This window comes from Cherax quadricarinatus, unplaced genomic scaffold, assembly GCF_038502225.1.
Source record: "Cherax quadricarinatus isolate ZL_2023a unplaced genomic scaffold, ASM3850222v1 Contig3940, whole genome shotgun sequence".
Taxonomy (NCBI): domain Eukaryota; kingdom Metazoa; phylum Arthropoda; class Malacostraca; order Decapoda; family Parastacidae; genus Cherax; species Cherax quadricarinatus.
Genome location: NW_027198966.1, coordinates 569 through 22,265, shown reverse-complemented (window position 1 = coordinate 22,265; position 21,697 = coordinate 569). Strand labels below are relative to the sequence as shown.

At 37.0% G+C, this 21,697-nt stretch overlaps 1 protein-coding gene across 2 annotated transcripts in view; it reads right to left on the bottom strand.

Moving 5' to 3' along the window:
- Positions 1–18,666, bottom strand: part of LOC128700762 (two pore channel protein 1) — a gene marked incomplete at its 5' end in the record, with an annotated part of 29,702 nt that extends 11,036 nt beyond the window's left edge. Inside the window, 10 exon segments of one of the 2 annotated variants that reach the window (XM_070081741.1) lie at positions 732–887; positions 2,383–2,531; positions 3,289–3,459; positions 3,847–4,015; positions 5,819–5,938; positions 11,473–11,487; positions 11,730–11,948; positions 12,817–12,997; positions 17,478–17,577; positions 18,484–18,666. In XM_070081741.1, coding sequence (XP_069937842.1) covers positions 732–887; positions 2,383–2,531; positions 3,289–3,459; positions 3,847–4,015; positions 5,819–5,938; positions 11,473–11,487; positions 11,730–11,948; positions 12,817–12,997; positions 17,478–17,577; positions 18,484–18,666 — 1,463 coding nt within the window. 2 annotated transcript variants of the gene reach the window in all.
- Positions 18,667–21,697: the final 3,031 nt, after the last annotated feature.

Below are 21,697 nucleotides of genomic sequence, written 5' to 3'. Positions count from 1 at the left end.
CCTTACTCTTTCCTGTATTCACTTTCAATTTTCTTCTTTTGCACACCCTACCAAATTCATCCACCAATCTCTGCAACTTCTCTTCAGAATCTCCCAAGAGCACAGTGTCATCAGCAAAGAGCAACTGTGACAACTCCCACTTTATGTGTGATTCTTTATCTTTTAACTCCACGCCTCTTGCCAAGACCCTCGCATTTACTTCTCTTACAACCCCATCTATAAATATATTAAACAACCACGGTGACATCACACATCCTAGTTTCTTCATTATATTAAAAATTTTAAAACATCATTTACTAATACGTATACTCATAACATCTTGAGTTAACCCTGAATGTTGAGCAGATTATACATGTTCTTAATTTCCTAAATAATCGAGCAACTATAAGTATCTATAAGTATCACTGGAGAGGACAATAAAAATATATAGGCATGTAAAATATATATTGCATATTTAAGCATTAATTTATATTAATTCTGAATTTAAATAAATACACACACATTTGAGCCAATTTCAAACTAATTTCTTCATTCAGAAGTCAGCATTTTTGAAAGATAGGTGGGGGTGGTGCAATCTGGAGGATCCTTTAAATTGTGATTTCTATGCACTGCTTGCAAGACATATTGAGTGATGGTGAATGAATTTCCTTCTTTGGATCACCCTACCTTGGTGGGAAATGATCAGTGTGATAAAAAAAAAAATTTAACTGCTGTATACGTCATCATCTTACCCCCATCCTTATCTCCTTTCACTGTCTGGTTGTATTCCATGCGAAATGTGAATGCCTCCAGAATAAAAGCGACCACAACTGACATGACAACCATCATTACTAAGTAAAACAGCATGAAGTACAGCCTGGCCCAATCATTCGTTACTGCTGCATAACCTGAAAACACCAAGATAATTATTCCTAATTGCATACATGGTACAGTATTTTTTAAACCTGGAATAATTAACTGGCTCAAAAAAATGACCAATGTGTTAATTTTTTTTTTTTCAAGTTGGTCATCTCCCACCAAGGCAGGGTGACCCAAAAAGAAAATACTTTCATCATCATTCAACACTTTCACCTCACTCACACATAATCACTGTCAAAAAAAAAAGTTAATAAATGAACTAGAAATATAATCATTAACCAGGTATACATAAACTGTTAATGAAAAAAATACTGATCTTCATAAACATATACTATATATAGATTGTGAAGGAGGGGCAGTATTTTAAGGGTTCTTCTAACTTCAAAGGCCTGGTCAACCAGGCTGTTGGTGTTAGTGTAACCACTAGCCCACATAACCATCACAGCCTGGGTGATCTGGCACTTGGTGGAGGTAGTGGACAAGTTGCAAAGTATTTATTACATGTTTGTATTTAGTGTTATTTAATGCTGACACAGTAGAAATCAAATGTTCTTTGTCAAATACTTTCTTCTGCACTGCATCTTTATTATGTAAGGCTTTATTGTTTAAATTTCACATAATTTTAGAACTAATAAATACAAAAAATTTTTATACCTGCTACCTCATTTAGAAAGGTTAGGTAATTTTTTTTTCTGTTTCTTAGCCATTTGACATCTGAATTTAGTGGTGTTTCTAGTTTTGCCGAACCTTTTGGAACGTAACCCACACGAATTTGTAGACACAAGTGTATATTTAAATTTACATGTGAAATCATTCCTCTAGCCTGCAAAGACCTTTTAGTTTAAGTAAGATTCTTAAATTTCCAGAAACATTAGCATCTATAAGCATGAGATCCTAGTGCCTGCTTGTAATGTGGCTTCTAGGAAAAAGAATGCCATGTCTAGTCCACTAGAAATCATACGAGGTTAACTAAATTTCCAACTGCCTAGAAATAACTTGTATCTAAAGGAAGGAAATCTTATATTTAGCCTGCTTAAAGACTTGAAGCTCACAAAATTTCTAGTACCTGCTAATAGCTTTCATATGATCATAATAGCTTGGAGAACACTTTCTTTTTTTTTCAACAAACTGGCTGGATCTCACCGAGGCAGGGTGGCCCAAAGAGAAAAAACAAAAGTTTCTCTTTTTAACATTAGTAATGTGTACAGGGAAAGGGGTTACTAGCCCCTTACTCCCAGCATGTTAGTCAACTCTTACGACACTCATGGCTTACAGAGGAAGAAATCTGTTTCACTTCCCATAGAGATAAGAATAAACAAGAACAAGAACTAGTAAGAAAATAGAAGAAAACCCAGAGGGGTGTGTGTATATATATATATATGCTTGTACATGCATGTGAAGTGTGACCTAAATGTAAGTAGAAGTAGTAAGATATACCTGAAATCTTGCATGTTTATGGGACAAAAAAAAAGACACCAGCAATCCTACCATCACGTAAAAGAATTACAGGTGGAGAACACTTACCTTCCATAATTATAAACCAGTTATTAACCACTGTTAGTTCAAACAGTGTGACTCCTGCTATAAAAATATTATCAAAGTTGTTGAGGTAATAGTAATCCACATACACTGTAGTGTTGTCATCCTTGTAGAATTGTTCCACCGTCGTATTCCTGCAACAAAATTATATTGTCATTTTAAATGAAGGCATATACAGTATGTTACAAATGAAAAGATTATATAAATATTATAAAAAGGGAAACTGCACTGAGTTTAAGTTCATGTAGAAATGTTCAAAACAAGTTTTAATTGTACGTATATTAAAAGTGATGAAAAAGTCTAGTGACAAATAGCTGTAGAAGATTCTCTTAACAAAAACTTTCCATACCTACTTTGACTAGAAGCATGGCAATATTGCCTTTTGACTCTTACACTAACATTTAAAATGAACCAACAGATGACTCCAGTTTTATTTATGAGTCCCCTCAAGGAAGGTTCCTTGATGTTGGTGAGGGGCTCTTGATTTAGGGAATTGGATCTGTGCTCCACTTCCCCGAATTAAGCCTCAATGCCTTCCACATCCCCCCCCCCCCAGGCGCTGTATAATCCTCTGGGTTTAGCGCTTCCCCCTTGATTATAATAATAATAATAATCTATTTATGAGTGGAGAAACAAAGAACAGCAGCATCAAAGACATCTCTTTTTCAAAGCACTATTAATTATTTTCCACACAATGGCCATTTTTCATAAAAGCAGGGTGGGCCAAAGAAGGAACACATTTACCATCACTTACTCTGTAGCTGTCTTTCTAGAGCTGTTTGACCCTTGTGGGTTTAGCACTTCATTGTGGTTATAATAATGTCTTTCTAGAAAAGTATGGACATTAAAATTAAAATTGCCCTCTGAACCCTTCAACATTAATTAACTCACACACAGCAGTTCTTCATGTCATAATCAGAAAACAGCTCCATCCCTATGACAGCGAAGAAGTAATAGGTGATGATGATGACAACAATGGCTGAAATTATGCGTGGTGTCAAGATGACTAAAGTCTGGAAGACATCTCTATACCGTTTTCTCATCTTGAACAACCTAAGAAGCCTGTAAATATTCATTTAGTTTGTTAATAAACATTAAGACATTCTGATTTGATTCTAACATGTACATACAGCTATTATAATAATGCTAAGCATAATACAGGACATACAAGAAATATGCCATTTTTTAATTTAAAATAATAAAATACTACTTAGTTGTAGAATTATTAATATGTTATTCACAATGAAGCATTAAACTTGAATTGGCTATTCAGTGCCTGAGGGATGAGATGGGAAAAAAAGTTCTATTCAAGAAAGGGGCGTGTTTTAATTCCCTGGATCAAGAGCCCTTCATCAGATCCCCCCCCCACACCCCCACCCCTTCCCCTTGATGAGCCATTCTTTAGAATATGAAAGTTCATGGGATAAAAAAGGGTAAATATTGTCTTACCTTAATGGTCTTAATATAACTATATAAAAGAAGGAACTGGAAAATTTCTCTGCAATGATACCAGCTATTGACAATACTGTGATAGAGAAATCATAAATATTCCAGCCAGAGTGAAAGTATTGTTTATATCCGAGCCCAACCATTTTCAAGATGGCCTCTACACCATAAACTGAAACATAAACATCAATTTCATATCAGCATCTAGACCCAAACTTTATTTTCAAATTCTAATAATGCCAGCAATTTCATTAATACTATGTATCCATTTATGATAACCTTTTCATGACTTAGCCCTTTCACTGTCTCCCATGCAGATCTATGTCACTGATGCCAGTGTCAGTCTGGTAGATCTACATTTGAAGCACAGCTCCCTCAAGTATGGTGTGAATAAGAAATTTTGGCTTAGACATGAGAGAATGAATCTGTGTAGTGAATGTGCACAGTATAAAACATCCTGCCCCACAGAGTGAATGATGGGAAAAGCAAACCTCCGACCTTGTGTTTGACTTAAAATAGCAAATTTGAGGCATTTTATAGGGTGGTTATTACGATTTTATCAGTTATTTTTTTATATCAGTTGACAGGATGGAAGACATATTAGTGAAGAAGAGATGATTCTGGTCAGGTTCAGGCTGGAAGTAGTTTGAACTAAGGCTCAAAGTGGCAGAAATATTAAATTCCTGGTGATATTCCTGAAAAAGAGTAGGGCACCCTAGCCCCACCCCTTCATCTGTTTTATGAAGCATGGGTTGTGAGTGCTGTAGCAAGGAAGAGGCAGTGGAGATGTTGTGTCTGGTGGTGTGAATATTATGCAGAGAATACATCGCTTGGAGATTACAAGGTGTGGGGGTTACTAAAAGTATTATCAAGAGGGCTGAAGAGGGGTTGTTAAGGTGGTTCAGACATTCAGAGAAGATAGAACAAAAGAACAAAATTGGATGACTTGGAGGGCATATAAATCTGTAGTGGAAGGAAGGCAGGGTAGGGGTCGTCCTAGGAAAGGTTGGAGGGATGGGGTAAAGGAGGTTTTGTGTGCGAGGGGTTTAGACATCCAGCAAGCATCTGTGTGAGCATGTTAGATAAGACTCAGTGGAGGTAAGTGGTTTTTATGACTTGACTTGCTATTGGAGTGTGAGCAAGGTAACATTTAAGAAAGGATTCAGGGAAACTGGTTAGCCAGACTTGAGTCCTGGAGGTGGAAAAATACAGTGCCTGCACTGTAAAGGAGGGCTGGGAATATTTGCAGTTTTGAACTGCAGTATCAGCACCACTCTGGCAAAATAGATTGAGTGAACAATGGTGAAAGAGTTTCTTCATTATTTGGGCCACCCTACCTAGGTGGTAAGGTGGTTAAGCCGAGAAATAGGAGGTTAAGTGTTATGTAGGAGAGGCCTTGGAACACAATTAATGAACAGAGGAAAGGTTGCCTCAGTGGATGGAATGTCTAGTGTTTATTTTGAATTCTGTTTTTAAATTTGATTTTTGTAATTCTGTGTAAAATTGAATGGGCAACTTTTTGGGATCAATCGATAGAATCAAAGGCATACTAGTGAAATAGAAAGGAATTGATTTGAATTGTGCATTGAAATTGGCTTAAAACAGAACTCAAGAAAGGCTCAGACCACCAACTTTTTGCCCATATAATCCATAAGTTTTCCACCCAAGTTTGCATTTTTTGTGTCATTACTTTAAAAAAAAAAAAAGTTTTTCTACTATTTTTTAATTTGAAAGTGTCAGCACTTTTAATTTTAGGGGTCATGACAGTGAAGGGGTTAAGATACAGTACAGTACTATAATACAGAAACAAAAATAATTAAAGTCAATAATATCTATGAGAAAAAACTTATGCATATCAATATTAAAATTATACTCAAAAATAGCAAACATGTTAACTGTTTTAACAATTACATAAACTGGAACAGATTTCACCTTTACATTACTAAATTGCATAACTGCTATATGAAAAACATACATGTTACAAAAGCTACTTGATCCCACGTTACACGAAGGTCGTGTGAGACAGGAACTCCACTTGCCGAGACGAAGATGGTCTTCATAAGAAGAGTCGCTGCATTCAATATTATTATCGCATCTGGTAACAAAATAAAATATTGGACATTAGCTTTAGTCTTTGGTCTCTATAGCCGTATGTAACAGCATTTAGAACATCCACAGTAAACTATTAGGAAATGAAATTAAAGGCAAATTTCTAGTATTCGTAGAGTTGGAGTACCTTTAACACAGACTCCCCCTGACTTTTTGACAGCAACAGATTTACTACACAAACTTTGATTATACATGTACTTTCTTTAGCAGTCCTCACCACCCTTACTAACTCTACCTCTGTTATACCCTCCACCCTTGCTAGTTTCAGATCAAGCATATTTAAACTGTTAGCACACCCTACCCTGCTGTGCTGTATGACCCTTGTGGATTTAGTGCTTGGTATACTAATTATAATAATAATAATCTTGTATTCATATGGGCCCCATTAAAGTAACAAAGTTAATATTATGCATAGTAAAAAAAAAGCACTTTTGAGTAAAGCAGCTAAAGCAAATAAATGTGATTATTGTATTTACTGGGAAGCACTAAACCTGTAAGGATTATACAGTGCTTGGGGAATGGAAGGCAGTCTGGTATGATCCATGGAAAAGGAAGGGTACCTTGAATTTCTTGGACCAAGAGTACGTCATTAGTATCAAGAGCTAATAAACATGAACCGAGGCTTTATTACGTTAACATCACTAATATTACCATAACAGTGTTATGAATGACCTGTAATAACATATATGCAACTCTATTCAAAACTGAGGTTAGCACAGCACTGAAGTACAGTGGAACCCCGAGTTTTGGCCGCCCTGAGTATCAGCCGTTTCGAGTTTCGACCACTTTTTTCAGCTAAATTTTGTCCCAAGTTTCAGCCTGTGCCCCATGTTACCAATGGCATACCAGACCTGTCTGTATGCCCGCACCTGCCCACGCAGGCGTCGTGGGCCAATCTAGCTTTGTTTGTCCTTGAGTGAACATCACCCTGTGTGCTCATCCAAACATTTCACAATAAATTCATTGTGTTTAGTGCTGGTTTATTGATTGTGACTGTGAAATAAGCATAAGCCTTATAGGTAAGGCTTGCGAGTCACTGAAAGAGAGATGATGACGTTACCCTCCACCCGGAGGGCCCAAGAAAGAAGACAGAAGAAAGAAGAAGATGAACGACACCCCCAACCCAGGGGCCACCGCCGGGTCACCATCTGGAGAAGACCCGGGCCAGAAGTACCGGCAAATCCCTAATGAATGAATGAATGGTAAGGCTTGGGAGGGAGCGACTTCCAGAAATTTGAACTCTGCTTGGAGAAAATTGTGGCCACACTGCGTCCTCCAGAGGGATTTTGAAGGGTTTGAGGCTGACCCTGACGACCCTACGCCTGTTGTGGAATCTACTGTGTCTTTGGGGAAGTCCATGGGGTTGGATGTGAGTGGCGAGGATGTGGAAGAGTTGGTGAAGGACCACAGGGAAGAGCTAACCACTGACGAACTACAAGAGCTTCAACTGGAACAGCATCGGACCACAGCTGAGGAACTTGCTTCAGAGGAGGAAGAGGGAGTGAAGGAGGTGCCTTCTTCAGTGATTAAGGACATGTGTGGAATGTGGAATAAGTTGCAAAGTTTTGTGGAAAAAATACCACCCTGAGCAAGCTGAAACAAGCCATCTCTGCAACATGTTCAGTGACAAAACAGTGTCCCATTTTAGGCAAATCTTAAAGACACACCAGATAAGAATGTGTTACCTAAAGTCTTTGTGGAAGGGGATTCCACTTCCAAACAATAAGTCCTCCCTCAGTCCTCCTCCCTATCTTCCAGATGCCAGCAAGACTTTTCAATAAAAGTACGTAAATGTGATGTTAAATGTTTGTTTAAATGTTCATTTAAGTACTATATGTATGTTAAATTATAGGTATTCTTTAAAAAATGCATTTTTTGTGGGTTTGGAATGGATTAACTATATTTACATTATTTCTCATGGGAAATATTGCTTCGACTTTAGGCCGTTTTGAGTTTAGGCCTAGCTCCTGGAACAGATTATGGCCAAAACTCGGGGTTCCATTGTACATATATATTAATAAAAAGACTTTATTATTGGCTTTGCTACACAAAGCCAATACTCTGGTTGTGATTCTCAAGGATCCAAGAGAATCAGCAAGTCTACTGTGATGCTCTACAGGAGGGCCCTGCTTACACAGAAGGTCAGGTTGCATTAATCCATCTGTGATATTTTCTTCAAAATTATACAAGAAACACATTACATAGTATATAAACATGATACACCCAAAGTACAATAAACTTCACATAAATATTATTATTATTATTTTTTTTTAACAAGTTGGCCGTCTCCCACCGAGGCAGGTTGATCCAAAAAGAAAATACTTTCATCATCATTCAACACTTTCACCTCACTCACACATAATCACTGTTTTTGCAGAGGTGCTCAGAACACAAGAGTCAAGAAGCATATAAAGATACACGACATATCCCTCCAAACTACTAATATCCCGAACCCCTCCTTTAGAGTGCAGGATTGTACTTCCCATTTCCAGGACTCAAGTCCGGCTATATAAAAATAACCGGTTCCCCTGAATCCCTTCACTAAATATTAAACTGCTCACACTCCAACAGATCATCAGGTCCCAAAAACCATTCGTCTCCATTCACTCCTATCGAACACGCCTGCTGGAAGTCCAAGCCCCTCGCCCACAAAACCTCTCTTACCCCTTCTTTCCAACCTTTTCAAGGACGACCACTACCCCGCCTTCCTTCCCCTACAGATTTATACGCTCTCCATGTCATTCTACTTTGATCCATTCTCTCTAAATGACCAAACCACCTCAACAACCCCTCTTCAGCCCTCTGACTAATACTTTTATTAACCCCACACCTTCTCCTAATTTCCACACTCCGAATTTTCTGCATAATATTTACACCACACATTGCCCTTAGACAGGACATCTCCACTGCCTCCAACCGCCTCCTCGCTGCTGCATTCACAACCCAAGCTTCACACCCATATAAGAGTGTTGGTACTACTATACTTTCATACATTCCCTTCTTTGCTTCCATAGATAACGTTTTTTGTCTCCACGTATACCTCAATGCACCACTCACCTTTTTTCCCCTCATGAATTCTATGATTAACCTCATCCTTCATAAATCCATCCGCCGACATGTCAACTCCCAAGTAGTATCTGAAAACATTCACGTCTTCCATACTACTCCTCCCCAATTTGATATCCAATTTTTCTTTATCTAAATCATTTGATACCCTCATCACCTTACTCTTTTCTATGTTCACTTTCAACTTTCTACCTTTATTATTATTATTATTATTATAACTGTGGTAGCGGGTAGAGGGAAAACATTATGTTTTCTCTGGTGCTGGACCAGAGAAAACATGTATGAATCTGCGTTTGGCCCAGTCACTTCCCTCCGGTTTTGCTTACAATTCTCAGCATGAATTCTCACAACTTCTCCCTTCATTTATGATGGCATCTAAAGGTAGCTGTTAGAAACGATTAAACTCAGTGAACAAGGCATGCCGATGGTAAAAATATGGTAGGTAGGTGCAGCTATGTAGCCAGGTGGACTATAGCTACCTACACCTGACTTCCTACAAATAAATACTACTCACATACGTATTTTAAGGCAAATAATGAGAGTACTGTATGTGTATTTTATCTCTCTGGGATGCTTTAAATATCATATACTGTATTAAGTTTGGGATGGGGAGCCAGGGCTACCTACACCTGACTTCCTACAAATAAGCACTACTCACCTCTCTCCCTACATTAAGACTACACATATTTCAAGGTAAGTAATGAATGTACTGTGTATGTATTTTACTTTTTATTGTGTTTTTTTTAATGCCTGGTTCTGTTATTAACTTAATATAATTTAGTGTAAACTTGTTGTCTGGCATTTATATGCATTCGTAAGTTAAAAACACGGTGTTCTGCTTTCCAGCATTAGTCTCCTGTATACATTTGGCCCTACTGTACCCTACTTACCTTAAAATATCTTCATTCTTAGTTTATGGTGAGTGGTGAATATATTTATTGTAGAAGTCTGAATAAAGAATGGGTATACAGTAGTTTTCCCCATATCCACAGGGGATACATTCCAAGACCTACTGTGGATACCTGAAACCATGGACAGTAGCAAACCCTATATACAAGTCATTTTTCATTTACATACATTACCTATGTCCTTGCTTCGGTAGTATATGGCCAGTTTGTTGAAAGAAGACATATTTATGTAAAATAAGTCTAGAATTAAAACTTTTTCACTGATGGGAAGCATTTCACATTTTCTCTTAGGCTTTGAAGAACTGCCAGCATCACTACTTTTGCACTCTGGGGCCATTATTAAGAATAGTGTTACTTTTGGGCCACAGTCAATCATGGATAACCGAAACTGCGGATACAGAATCCACGGATATGGAGGTCCTACTGTAATTGAAAACTGCTGTGTTGCCAAAATGCTGTAAAGTGAAGGACTGTACAGCAGGGCCTGCCTGTATATGCAATAGCAGAAAGTACCCCTCAATGGAAGCAAAGTCTTATACACAAGATTAAGTGGTTTGCAAGCATTGTAGTACAGTTTTTGGCTCACACCCAAAGACACAGGTTCACTTCTGACTGTTGTGGTCCACACACTGCTGGCAGTATATCTTACATTGGGATGGCTTTGTCTCAGTATCAGTGTTCTTGTTATTAGGTAAAATTAACATGGAGTACAAGCAAAAGATGACAGACAGGTACATTTTCTTGTCCATGCTTTCCCTATTTTCTTCTATTTACTGACCTTTCTCATGGTTCTTATATTTGTAGAAACTTTCATATAGCCCCTCAGAATCTCTCATAAAAAAACATTTTGCTATATTTAAATCATTCTTTAATTTATCATCTTCCTAACCTCATTCATTATTGGCCACTGTTCTACCTAATTTAACCCCAACCTTGCCACAAAAATATTTATTTCTTCAATCTTATTATATTTATTAAAACCTGAAAACTTTCAATTGTCTTTACCTCTTTGTGGCATGGTCCATTGGCCTGCTGTTACAGCAGTTACAAGGCCTATTACCCTAGCAGATTTTGTAATACCTTTTCTGTGATATTCTCTTCTAACATTTCCTTTTACACCTGCCAACATTAAAGAGCAGGGTAATATTTAGTGAAGGGATTCAGGGAAACCGGTTATTTTTATATAGCTGGACTCGAGTACTGGAAATGGCAAGTACAATGCCTGCACTTAAGAGGAGGGGTTTGGGATACTGGCAGTTTGGAGGGATATGTTATGTATGTTTATATATGCTTCTAAACTGTTGTATCTGGGCACCTCTGCAAAAACAGTGATTATGTATGAGTGAGGCAAAAATGTTGAATGATGATGAAAGTATTTTCTTTTTGGGGATTTTCTTTCTTTTTGGGTCACCCTGCCTCGGTGGGAGACAGCCGAGTTGTTGAAAAGTCAAAAGAGATAAATAATCTTCTATCCTCTGGGAAACCATCTTTAACACATTCAAATTGGTCAATGTGCATGTTTGTAAAGTTTCTTTTTTTTGCTTACCAATGGCAAGATCCCCTGTTTAGCCAGTACGAAAGAGAATGAGATATCAGTACATTATGTGCACATACAGTATTAAAAAATTATGTTATCATCCCCTACACAAAACAATTTCAATTTACCCTTCAGAGTGAAATCTCAGTTATATGTACAAATGAATTAATCAGCTTTAGTAACACAAGACAAACACTTCCTTTTTTGGTAACAATTTATACAATTTTCTTGTTCAGAAGCCATAATACAGAAGGCTGATTACTCACAGACAAAGAAATCGAACCACTTCCACGTGACAAGTCTTCGAATGAGGTAAAAGCAGCCGCGGAGGGGATCAGGAAAGTCATTGAACCAAGGGTCGGGTGACTGATAAGGTCTCCACTTGAATCCACACATTTCATAAATATTGTAGAACTCGCTAAGGCATAAAAAGCCCGATTTTGAGCGGTTTAAGGCTTTAAATACGAGGTAGGCATCTCGTTCACCTGAGGAAAGAAATAATGGATGCAAAAAATTACAAAGTAAAATAAAATGGATGAAGAAATAAAATATCTTTCAAGATATAATTCAATTGAATTAATTTTGAAAGGTGTTTAGCCATGTCTTAAAAATATTATATTTTCATTACTTCATAACATCATTAGTCCAGTAATTTATTACTAGTTATCTGGCAATACATTATATTGTAATTGCAAGTTAGGATGCTTGCAGTTTCAAGGAAGCACAGTACCACACTGACAGGATAGCTGTATTCTCTTCTCCCTAATGTATACATAAGAAGGTAGGTACTGTGCATATGTACAGTACCTACCTTCTTATGTATAAACTTCTAGATGCTTACATTCATTATGTATTTTGCTTTACTTCCATACATGTCTCTTGTAATGTTTCCTCTCCCATGTTTGACATTTAACCTCTAAATCCTGGTCTTCGAAGGCACAATGATATGGATGTAATTTTGCTTTTATCATGAGCTCAACATACAGGAATGTCAAGCAACCTTAAGAATCCAAATGCATTTAAATACTGTACCTCCACATTTATTCCTGTCTGTATCAGTTTTTGATTTATAAATTAGCCCATACAAAAGAATCAGGATACAGTGAATCTTTACATCACTCCTCCATATAAGCTTTCTCCATGTATGTTTAAATACTTCTTTCTGCTTGAACATATTGTATATATTGTACCTAATTCTACCTTAATTTGTCAAATACTGTGTGTTTAACAAAATAATTTATGTAAAAGAATTAAATACAGTATTTTCAGATTTAATCACATGCATTCCTATTTACATTTCCATCACATTCATTTCGGTTTATATTTCAAGACAGCAGTTAGTAGTGGACTCACTAGCTCTGGGTCTGAAGAATTTCAGGAGCCCCCGGAAGTGTCTAAAGGGAACGTGAGTCGGCTGTGATCTGGTTACAAGCAGACGGAATGCATACTGACAAGCTCGTCTCTTATGAACCAACAGTTTCCTAAATTTATCCTTTTCGATATCACTAAAAACTACAAAGACGACAGCAAGCATCTGCAGGAAATAAATGCACAGTAGATTTTGAAAAATGACAATAAAACTTCAAAAAGGGCAATCAGTGCTGTGTTTGAAAATGAAAAGAATATCATGGTCATGTGCAAATTGCCTTGGAATCAACAGTGGCCTTATATATAGCCATGCAAACATTAGAAATGTTGCATTTCTATACGATGACTAAAACTAACAAAAGTTCATTAACAGATACAGTACCTATAGCTTGAAATATATTTAAAGCTAAGAACATTAAAATTTTTAGCATTAAATTTGCAAATTAATATGATTATTATTACTGATATACATATATGAGTATGTATATTATTGTGCTTTTTTGATGAGTTTTAATATTTTATATCTCAAAAGTTGCTAAATACAGTAAATGCAAAATAAATTTTTCACCATTTCTTAATAAAGTATGTCATAAAGTCTCATGTAGATGAAGTGTTATGCAGCCTCTCCTCATTTAGCGACGTCCTTGTTTACAGTTGCCTCGGCCTTATGACAGGCTCTCTGACAAGTATGCATACCTAAATAATGTATATGAGAGCTGATTTCTTCTATTCTGTTTATTATCATATACAGTACACTACTGTATAAAAATTTACAAATATGCCAAAAATGTTATAAATGGTGCAAAGGTGGCATTAAAACAATATCAAAGATAGTGGACGCAAACCATTAAAGTATGCTCCCCACTTAGCGACGAATTCATTTACCAATGTGGTCTTAGGAATGGAACTCCATTGTTAAGTGAGGAGAGGTTGTATTATATACAGTGGAACCTCAAAAATCGAATGCATCACATATCGAACGTTTCGAAAATAGGACCATTTTTTCGGACAAACTGTGTCCCTATTATCGAACGCGGCCCTATTTTCGGACTGCCGAGTACGGGACCTGTCTGCCGGCCTGCTCTGTCCGCGTCCCCACGCAGGAGCCGTGAGCAGTCTAGCTTTGTTTATGCTTGAGTGAACACTAACCTGCACTCTCATTCACGCATTTTACGATTATTTCGTTGTGTTTAGTGCTTGTGGGACTTTGAAATAAGCTGCCATGGGCCCAAAGAAACTTGTTAGTGGTACCCAAAGAAACTTGCTAGTGGTAAAGAAAGTGAGAAACACCATAGATGTGAAGAAGGAAATAATACAGAAGTATGAGAGTGGTGTGAAACTTGTTGAGCTTGCCAGGATGTATGGGAAAAACAAGTCGACCATCGGTTCTATCCTGTCAAAGAAAGAACAAATCAAGGAAGCTGATGTTGTGAAAGGTGTTAATATAGGGAGTGGATGAGGTGCCTTCTTCAAAGATTAAGGAGATTTGTGCCAAGTGGAATGATGTCCAAATGTTTGTGCAGAAGTACCACCCTGAGCAAGCTGAAACAAGCCATCTTTGCAACAAGTTCAGTGACAGAACCATGTCCCATTTTAGGGAAATGTTAAAGAGGCGCCAGAAACAGAGGACTGTGGACAGTTATTTTGTGAGACAGGGGTCCAGTGACTCTCAAGCTGGTCCTAGTGGCATTAAAAGACAGAGAAGGGAAGTAACCCCAGAGAGGGCTTTACCTGAAGTCCTCATGGAGGGGGATTCTCATTCCAAACACTAACCCCAACTCCCTCTCTCCTCCTCCCTATCTTCCAGATGCCATCACCAATCTTCAATAAAGGTAAGTAAAAATGTTATTTTATATGTATTACTATACATAATTAAAAACTATAGTATTTGTTGTATGTAAAACTGTAATTAATCTCTATAAAATGTATTTTTTGTGTGAATATTTTTGGGTTTCTGGAATGGATTAATTGTATTTCCATTATTTCTTATGGGAAATACTGCTTCGAATTTCAGACTTTTCGAATTTAGAACTAGCTCCTGGAACGGATTAAGTTCGATTTTTGAGGTTCCACTGTAAATAAGGGTTATCTACTGCTATACAGTATGTTTCTTTAACAACTTGTTGGCTATGCCATCCTTCAGTCATCTTGTATTAGACAGTATACAACCTCTCCTCGCTTAACAATAAAGTTCTGTTCCCAAGACCATGTCGGTAAATGAATTCGTCACTAAGTAAGGAGCATACTATAATGGTAGTGGGTTTGTGTCATCCATCTTTGATATTGTTTTTTTGTCACCTTTGCACCATTTATAACATTTTTTGTATATTTTTAAATGTTTGTACAGTAGTGTACTGTATATTGTAATAAATAGAATAGAGGTAATCAACTCTAATATACAGTGGACCCCCGGTTAACGATTTTAATCCGTGCAAGAGGGCTCATCGTTATGCGAAATAATCGTTATGCGAATTAATTTTCCCCATAAGAAATAATGGAAATAAAATTAATCCGTGCAAGACGCCCAAAAGTATGAAAAAAAATTTTTTTTACCACATGAAATGTTAATTTTAATACACACAAACTGAAAAAGGCATGCACAATTACATGACACTTACTTTTATTGAAGATCTGGTGATGATTGATGGGATGGGAGGAGGGGAGAGCATTATCTTCTTACTGTTTAGAAGGGGAATCCCCTTCCATTAGGACTTGAGGTAGCAAGTCCTTTTCTGGGGTTACTTCCCTTCTTCTTTTAATGCCACTAGGACCAGCTTCAGAGTCACTGGACCTCTGTCGCACAACAAATCTGTCCATAGAGCTCTGTACCTCCCGTTTCTTCAAGACTTTCCTAAAATGGGCCATAACATTGTCATTGAAATAGTCACCAGCACGGCTTGCAACAGCTGTGTCAGGGTGATTTTCATCTATAAAGGTTTGCAGTTCAAACCACTCTGCACACATTTCCTTAATCTTTGAAGTAGGCACAATGGATTCCACAACTGGCATAGGCTTCTCAGGGTTAGCCCCAAACCCTTCAAAATCTTTCTTAATTTCCATACTAATTCTCACCCTTTTTACCACAGGGTTGGCACTAGAAGCTTTCTTGGGGCCCATGGTCACTTATTTTCCAGAAACACCACCGAAAACACTGTAATAATACGAAATATTCCGAGTGTATGCTTGGATGTTACCGCGGAGGCTGGCTGGTAAACAATGGGACGGCCGGCACATGTGAGGGCACATTGGACGCGTCTCGGACGAAAATCGGTATGCGGGTTTTTAATCGGTATGCGGGGCAAAAATTTTGCGATAAAAGTAATCGTTATGCGGAAAAATCGCTATGCGATGCCATCGTTATGCGGGGGTCCACTGTACATTATTTAGGTATGAATACTGGTCAGAGAGTCTATCGTAAGTCTGAGTTGTTGGTAAACGAGTACATCGCTAAGTGAGGAGAGGTTGTATTCCCAAAGGAGTACCTCTAAATGCTTGCCTGAATTATTTTTTGTTCCTCTAAACTTTTGTTTATAACTTGAGAATGCCTCATCCAATCATCTTCAAATTTTCAATGCTAGTTCACTCTATAAAGGAAAAACCAAAAAAAAGAGTATAGGTGGGCATCGCTTTTTCCATATTTTGCTAAAATTACAAAAATGTAATATTACTAAATGTAAAAAAATGAATTTTTTTTTTTTTTTTTTTGGGTCACCCTGCCTTGGTGGAAAATGGCCGGTATGTTAAAAAATACTACATTACAGCCTCTCCTCACTTAACAATGTACTCGTTTACAGATGACTCGGACTTATGATGGCCTCTCTGACCAGTATGCATACCTAAATAATGTATACTAGAGTTGATTCCTCTATTCTGATTACTACAATATACAGTAATGTCACCATGGTTTTGGGACCTGACGAGCTGTTGGAGTGTGAGCAGGGTAATATTTAGTGAAGGGATTTGGGGAAACCGTTTTTTTTTATATAGCCGGACTTCAGTACTGAAAATGGCAAGTACAATGCCTGCACTTTAAAGGAGGGGTTTCGGATATTGGCAGTTTGGAGGGATATGTTATATATCTTTATATATGCTTCTAAACTGTTGTATCTGAGTGCCTCTGTAAAAACAGTGATTATGTATGAGTGAGGTGAAAGTGTTGAATGATGAAAGTTTTTTCTTTTTAGGGATTTTTTCTTTCTTTTGGGTCACCCTGCCTCTGTGGAAGACGGCCGACTTGTTGATAAAAAAAAACAGTATATTACTGTATAAACATTTAAAAATATACCAGCAATGTTAGAAATGATGCAAAGGTGACATTAAAACAATATCAAAAATGGTTGACACAAACCCACTACCATTATAGTATGCACCTCACTTAGCGACGAATTTGTTTACTGACGTGGTCTTAGGAATGGAACTCCGTCGTTAAGTGAGGAGAGGTGTACTTGCTCATTTCTAACTGAACCTCCTTATTAATTCTACAATATATTCACTTATTTCTCTGTGGGGAAGCAGAAAAGAATTCTTCCTCCATAAGCTATGAGTGTTATAAAAGATGACTAAAACGAAAAACTTTCATTTTTCTTTTTAGGTCACCTTGCCTCGGTGGGATACGGCCGGGTCCTTAAAAAAAAAAAATCACTTACCAGATTCATCAAGAAGTAAAGATTGATGGCCAAGAATGCAATGAAGAAAGCAGCACTCCAACGGCTTTTTGTGTATGCTGGCATCATCACATCTGGGAAACTTTCAACACAAAACTAAATTTATTAATATAATTTTAAAGCTTATAAAAATAATATAAATGATATGTGGATGATGAGAAAGGTTACTGATAGGGTATTACTAAGTGATGACTACTGTCTTCATCCCTAAGAGAAGAAAAAATATACGCAAAACATTCATTGATAAAGAGCAATGTCTTATTACGGAAAATAAATGCTCGTGATACAAATGGACACCATAAAATCTAGCCTAGTAATTTATAAAGATGCTGAAGACGATAGCAATATATCAGCTTTGAGTGGACATGGCAGAAAAAATGTGGAGTGAATACATTGAACATTCATACATTAAGATTGGTGTGGAAGCTAAACAGTGCACCTTTGCATTTGTTAGGAACAGTGAATCTAGAATTTATTAACTTTAGTTTAGGATTAACCCCATGTTGCCTAGGGTATTTAACAAATAAAAATTCCTGCTTGCAACTAACAAAGGTCATAATGAGGCACCAAACAGAATAAGCCTACCTTGCTCAATTAGTTATGTATATTGTCTAGCCACTGATGACTACAAATACATCCCGTGCACGAAGTCATCTCTTCCCTTTCATATCGCATAGTTAACAACTCTGCAAAATACTCTCTCTACATCTCCTCAACACCTCCACCTTTATTAAACATTCTAACGACTTTAAGTGCTCAGTCCATTTGCTCCCAGGCTTTCTTACCTTATTTGTGTCACTCCAAAACTATTTCTAATTCTCATTAAAATTTGCTGATAATGATTCATCATTTTCCTCATCTACACTTCTATTGCACTCTCTCATCACAATTTTAAATTTGCTATTTTTTCTCTCCATATACTTTCCCTAATATATACATATATACTATACATACATCCATACACACAAGCTAGAAAATTCAAACTCACTTAGCAGTAGTCAAGAGCACATAAAGAGAAACAAATCCTTGCTGAAAAGATCTGAAGTATGGATCAGCTTGATTGGGGCTGAAGAAATAAAATCCTAGAGTGCTGAAAATTATGAGGATAAAAAGCAAGATACCCAATACCTCAAGGATCGGTGGCACTGATTGCAGGATTTGCCGCAAAAATCTGAAGAAAAACAGAAGGATAAAACAATAAATCATTTACAATATTACTCTGTGAATTGCATGTACTGTACAGTAATGTACTTTGGAAATGTTTATAAAAGTACAGTATAGTATAGTGTTATGCAGTGGTACTATTACTATGAGAAATACATACTGTATTCAATTTTAATGTATTTAAATGTACAGTACAGTACAGGCACTCTTCACTTAATGACCGAGTTCCGTTCCTACAAGTAGGTCATTAAGTGAATTGGTCAATAAGCAAGGAGCATACTGTAATAGTAGAGGGTTTGTGTCAACCATCTTATTGTTTTAATATCACATTTGCATTATTTGTAACATTTTTAGTATATTTTTAAATGTTTATAGTAATATAGTGTATGCTGTAATAAACAGAATAGAAGAAATCAGCTTTAATTTACATTACTTAGGTCTGCATACTGCTCGGAGAGCTGGTTGTAACTCCGAGAGGTCATTAAACAGGTAGGTCATAAAGTGAGGAGTGTCTGTACATGAAAAAATTATCAAAAAAAATTATCTAGGGTGTCTAGCTTGTGCTGGCACTGATAATACTCTAAAAACAAAAACAAACCATTTCTTTGTGCATTTACAAAATGTAGCTTACATGTACTTAAATATTGTTAAGCACAAAAGAAAGACACTAGCATGCTGTACATACCAAATTCCTCAACTGTTTACATACTAAAATCACTTAATGATATAACATGGATAAATATAGTACATGTATGCCTATAATGGTTCTGTGGAAAAATGACACTATATCTTCATCTCTGAAAATTATGGTAATGTTTTCAAAGTGCTGTCTGAAATTTTAGGTTTTCTGGAATGGGAAATACTGCAATTCGAAGCTTGGGTTTTATATTTTTTCTGTCATGTGTGAAGAAAAGTATATATGGCTTGACATGCTGTTGGAGCATGGGGAAGGTAACATTAGTAAAAGGATTTAGGGGAAACCGATTAGCTGGACTCGAGTCCTGGAGGTGGGAAGTATAGTGAGGCTTGGATGCTGCAGTTCAAAGGGTCATTTGAACTGTTACATCCACACACTTCTGGCAAGACAGCTACTGAATGAAAGACTGTGAATGTTTTGCCTCTTTTTTGGGTCACTCCACCTAAGTAGGTCATGGACATTGCATTGAAAAAAATAGATAAACAATCACTAGCATTATTAACCCTTTGAATGGCTGTCATGTAGATCTTTGTTACTGACAGGAGAATGGGTCTGTGTTGTCAAGGTACACAGTATAAAAAAAAATCTTGCCCTACACGGTGCATGATGGAAAAAGCAAAAATCTGACCTTGTGTTTGGTTTAAAATAGCAACAGTGAGGTGTTTTCTAGAATGATTTTTATTGGCTGTTTCTTGGTATCATTTGACAGAAAGGAAAATATACTACCAAAACAGAGATGATTTTGGTTGGTTTCATGATCTGAGCTGAAATGGGGCTCAACGTAACAAATATTCAATTTTTGCCGATTTTCCTGATGATGGGCAAAGCCTCCCCTACACACCCCAGGTGTGTTTTATGGGTTTTTAATAGGTCTGATTCAATTACTGGGATGCCATAAACCTCAACCAATCATTCCTCGTTATATTTTATTATCCGAGAAATAGTCTAAATCTTCAATCTTTTGTGATTGTGAATTCAAAATGGAAGGCAAGTGTAATATAGGAGAGGCCTGGGACATGATAAATGAATAAAGGAAATGTTTTATCACTTAGAATATCTACATTGTTTATTTTGGAATTTTTTTTAATTGGAATTTTTTAATTTTATGTAAAAGTAGTTAAATAATCAACTTTTGTGCACTTTTATAAGATAGTTCTGATAGTTGAATGGGTGGTTTCTTGTGACCAACTGATAGACTGGAAAGCCTACTAGCAAAATAGCTAAGAATTTGGTTGAATGGAGCAATGGCATTGGTTTAAAATAGGACTTGGTAAGTGAAATCACCGACATGTAAATTGCGCCCAGGCCGCTAACTCTGTGACTGCGTAATTCCATGAGTTTTGCATTAAATTTTTTACTTTTGGTGTCATTACCTTCAGAAAAAGTCTTATACCATTTCAGAAGAAAAACTTTTTTTTTTTTTGGGGTGGGGGGGGGGTGATATGGACATCGAGAGCAATATTATATTAATTTCAGGGGTCTGGACAATGAGAGGGTTAAAATGATCAACCAAACAGCACAAGCATTTGCTTATATTTAATATTAATTAAGCCAATACCTTGTATCCAAATTATCTATTATTATTACATTAAAAATAAGCACTAAACCCATACATGTCTAAAAGCATATACAAATCAAGATTATGCAAGATAATACAAAACACACAACCAGGCAAGAAATCTCTATAAAAGCACAATACATATGCTTAAACTAAACAAAGCAGGAAGACTGGCTAATGGTTGTTCTGAATGCCCTGTGACCTGGTGGCTAAAGCTCTCGCTTCACATGGTGAGGGTTAAGGTTCAATTCCTGGCGAGGATAGAAACATTGGGTGGGTTTCTTTACACCGGTTGTCTATGTTCCCCATTAGTAAAATGGGTACCTGGGTGCTAGTCAATTGGTTTGGGTTGCATCCTGGGACAAAACTGACCTAATTTGCCTGAAATGCTCTGCATAACAAGTGGCTTTCTATATAGTTGTATGTCACTGATGTCAGCTAGGCCTGCATACCTTGTACATGTACTTGTAGAAATAGATATTATTATTATTACATTATTAAATGTTACCTTGCTCACACTCCAACAGCACGTCAAGTCATAAAAACCACTTGCTTTCATTCACTCCTACCTAACACGCTCACACATGCTTGCTGGATGTTTAAGTCCCTCGCTTACAATAACCTCCTCTACTCCCTCTTTCCAGCCTTTCCTAAGACGACATCTACCTTGCCTTCCCTCCATTACAGATTTATACATCCTACAAGTCATTCTATCCTTTCTAAATGTCCAAAGCACTTCAACAATCCATCTTCAGCCCTCCGGGTAATAGTTTTAGTAACCCC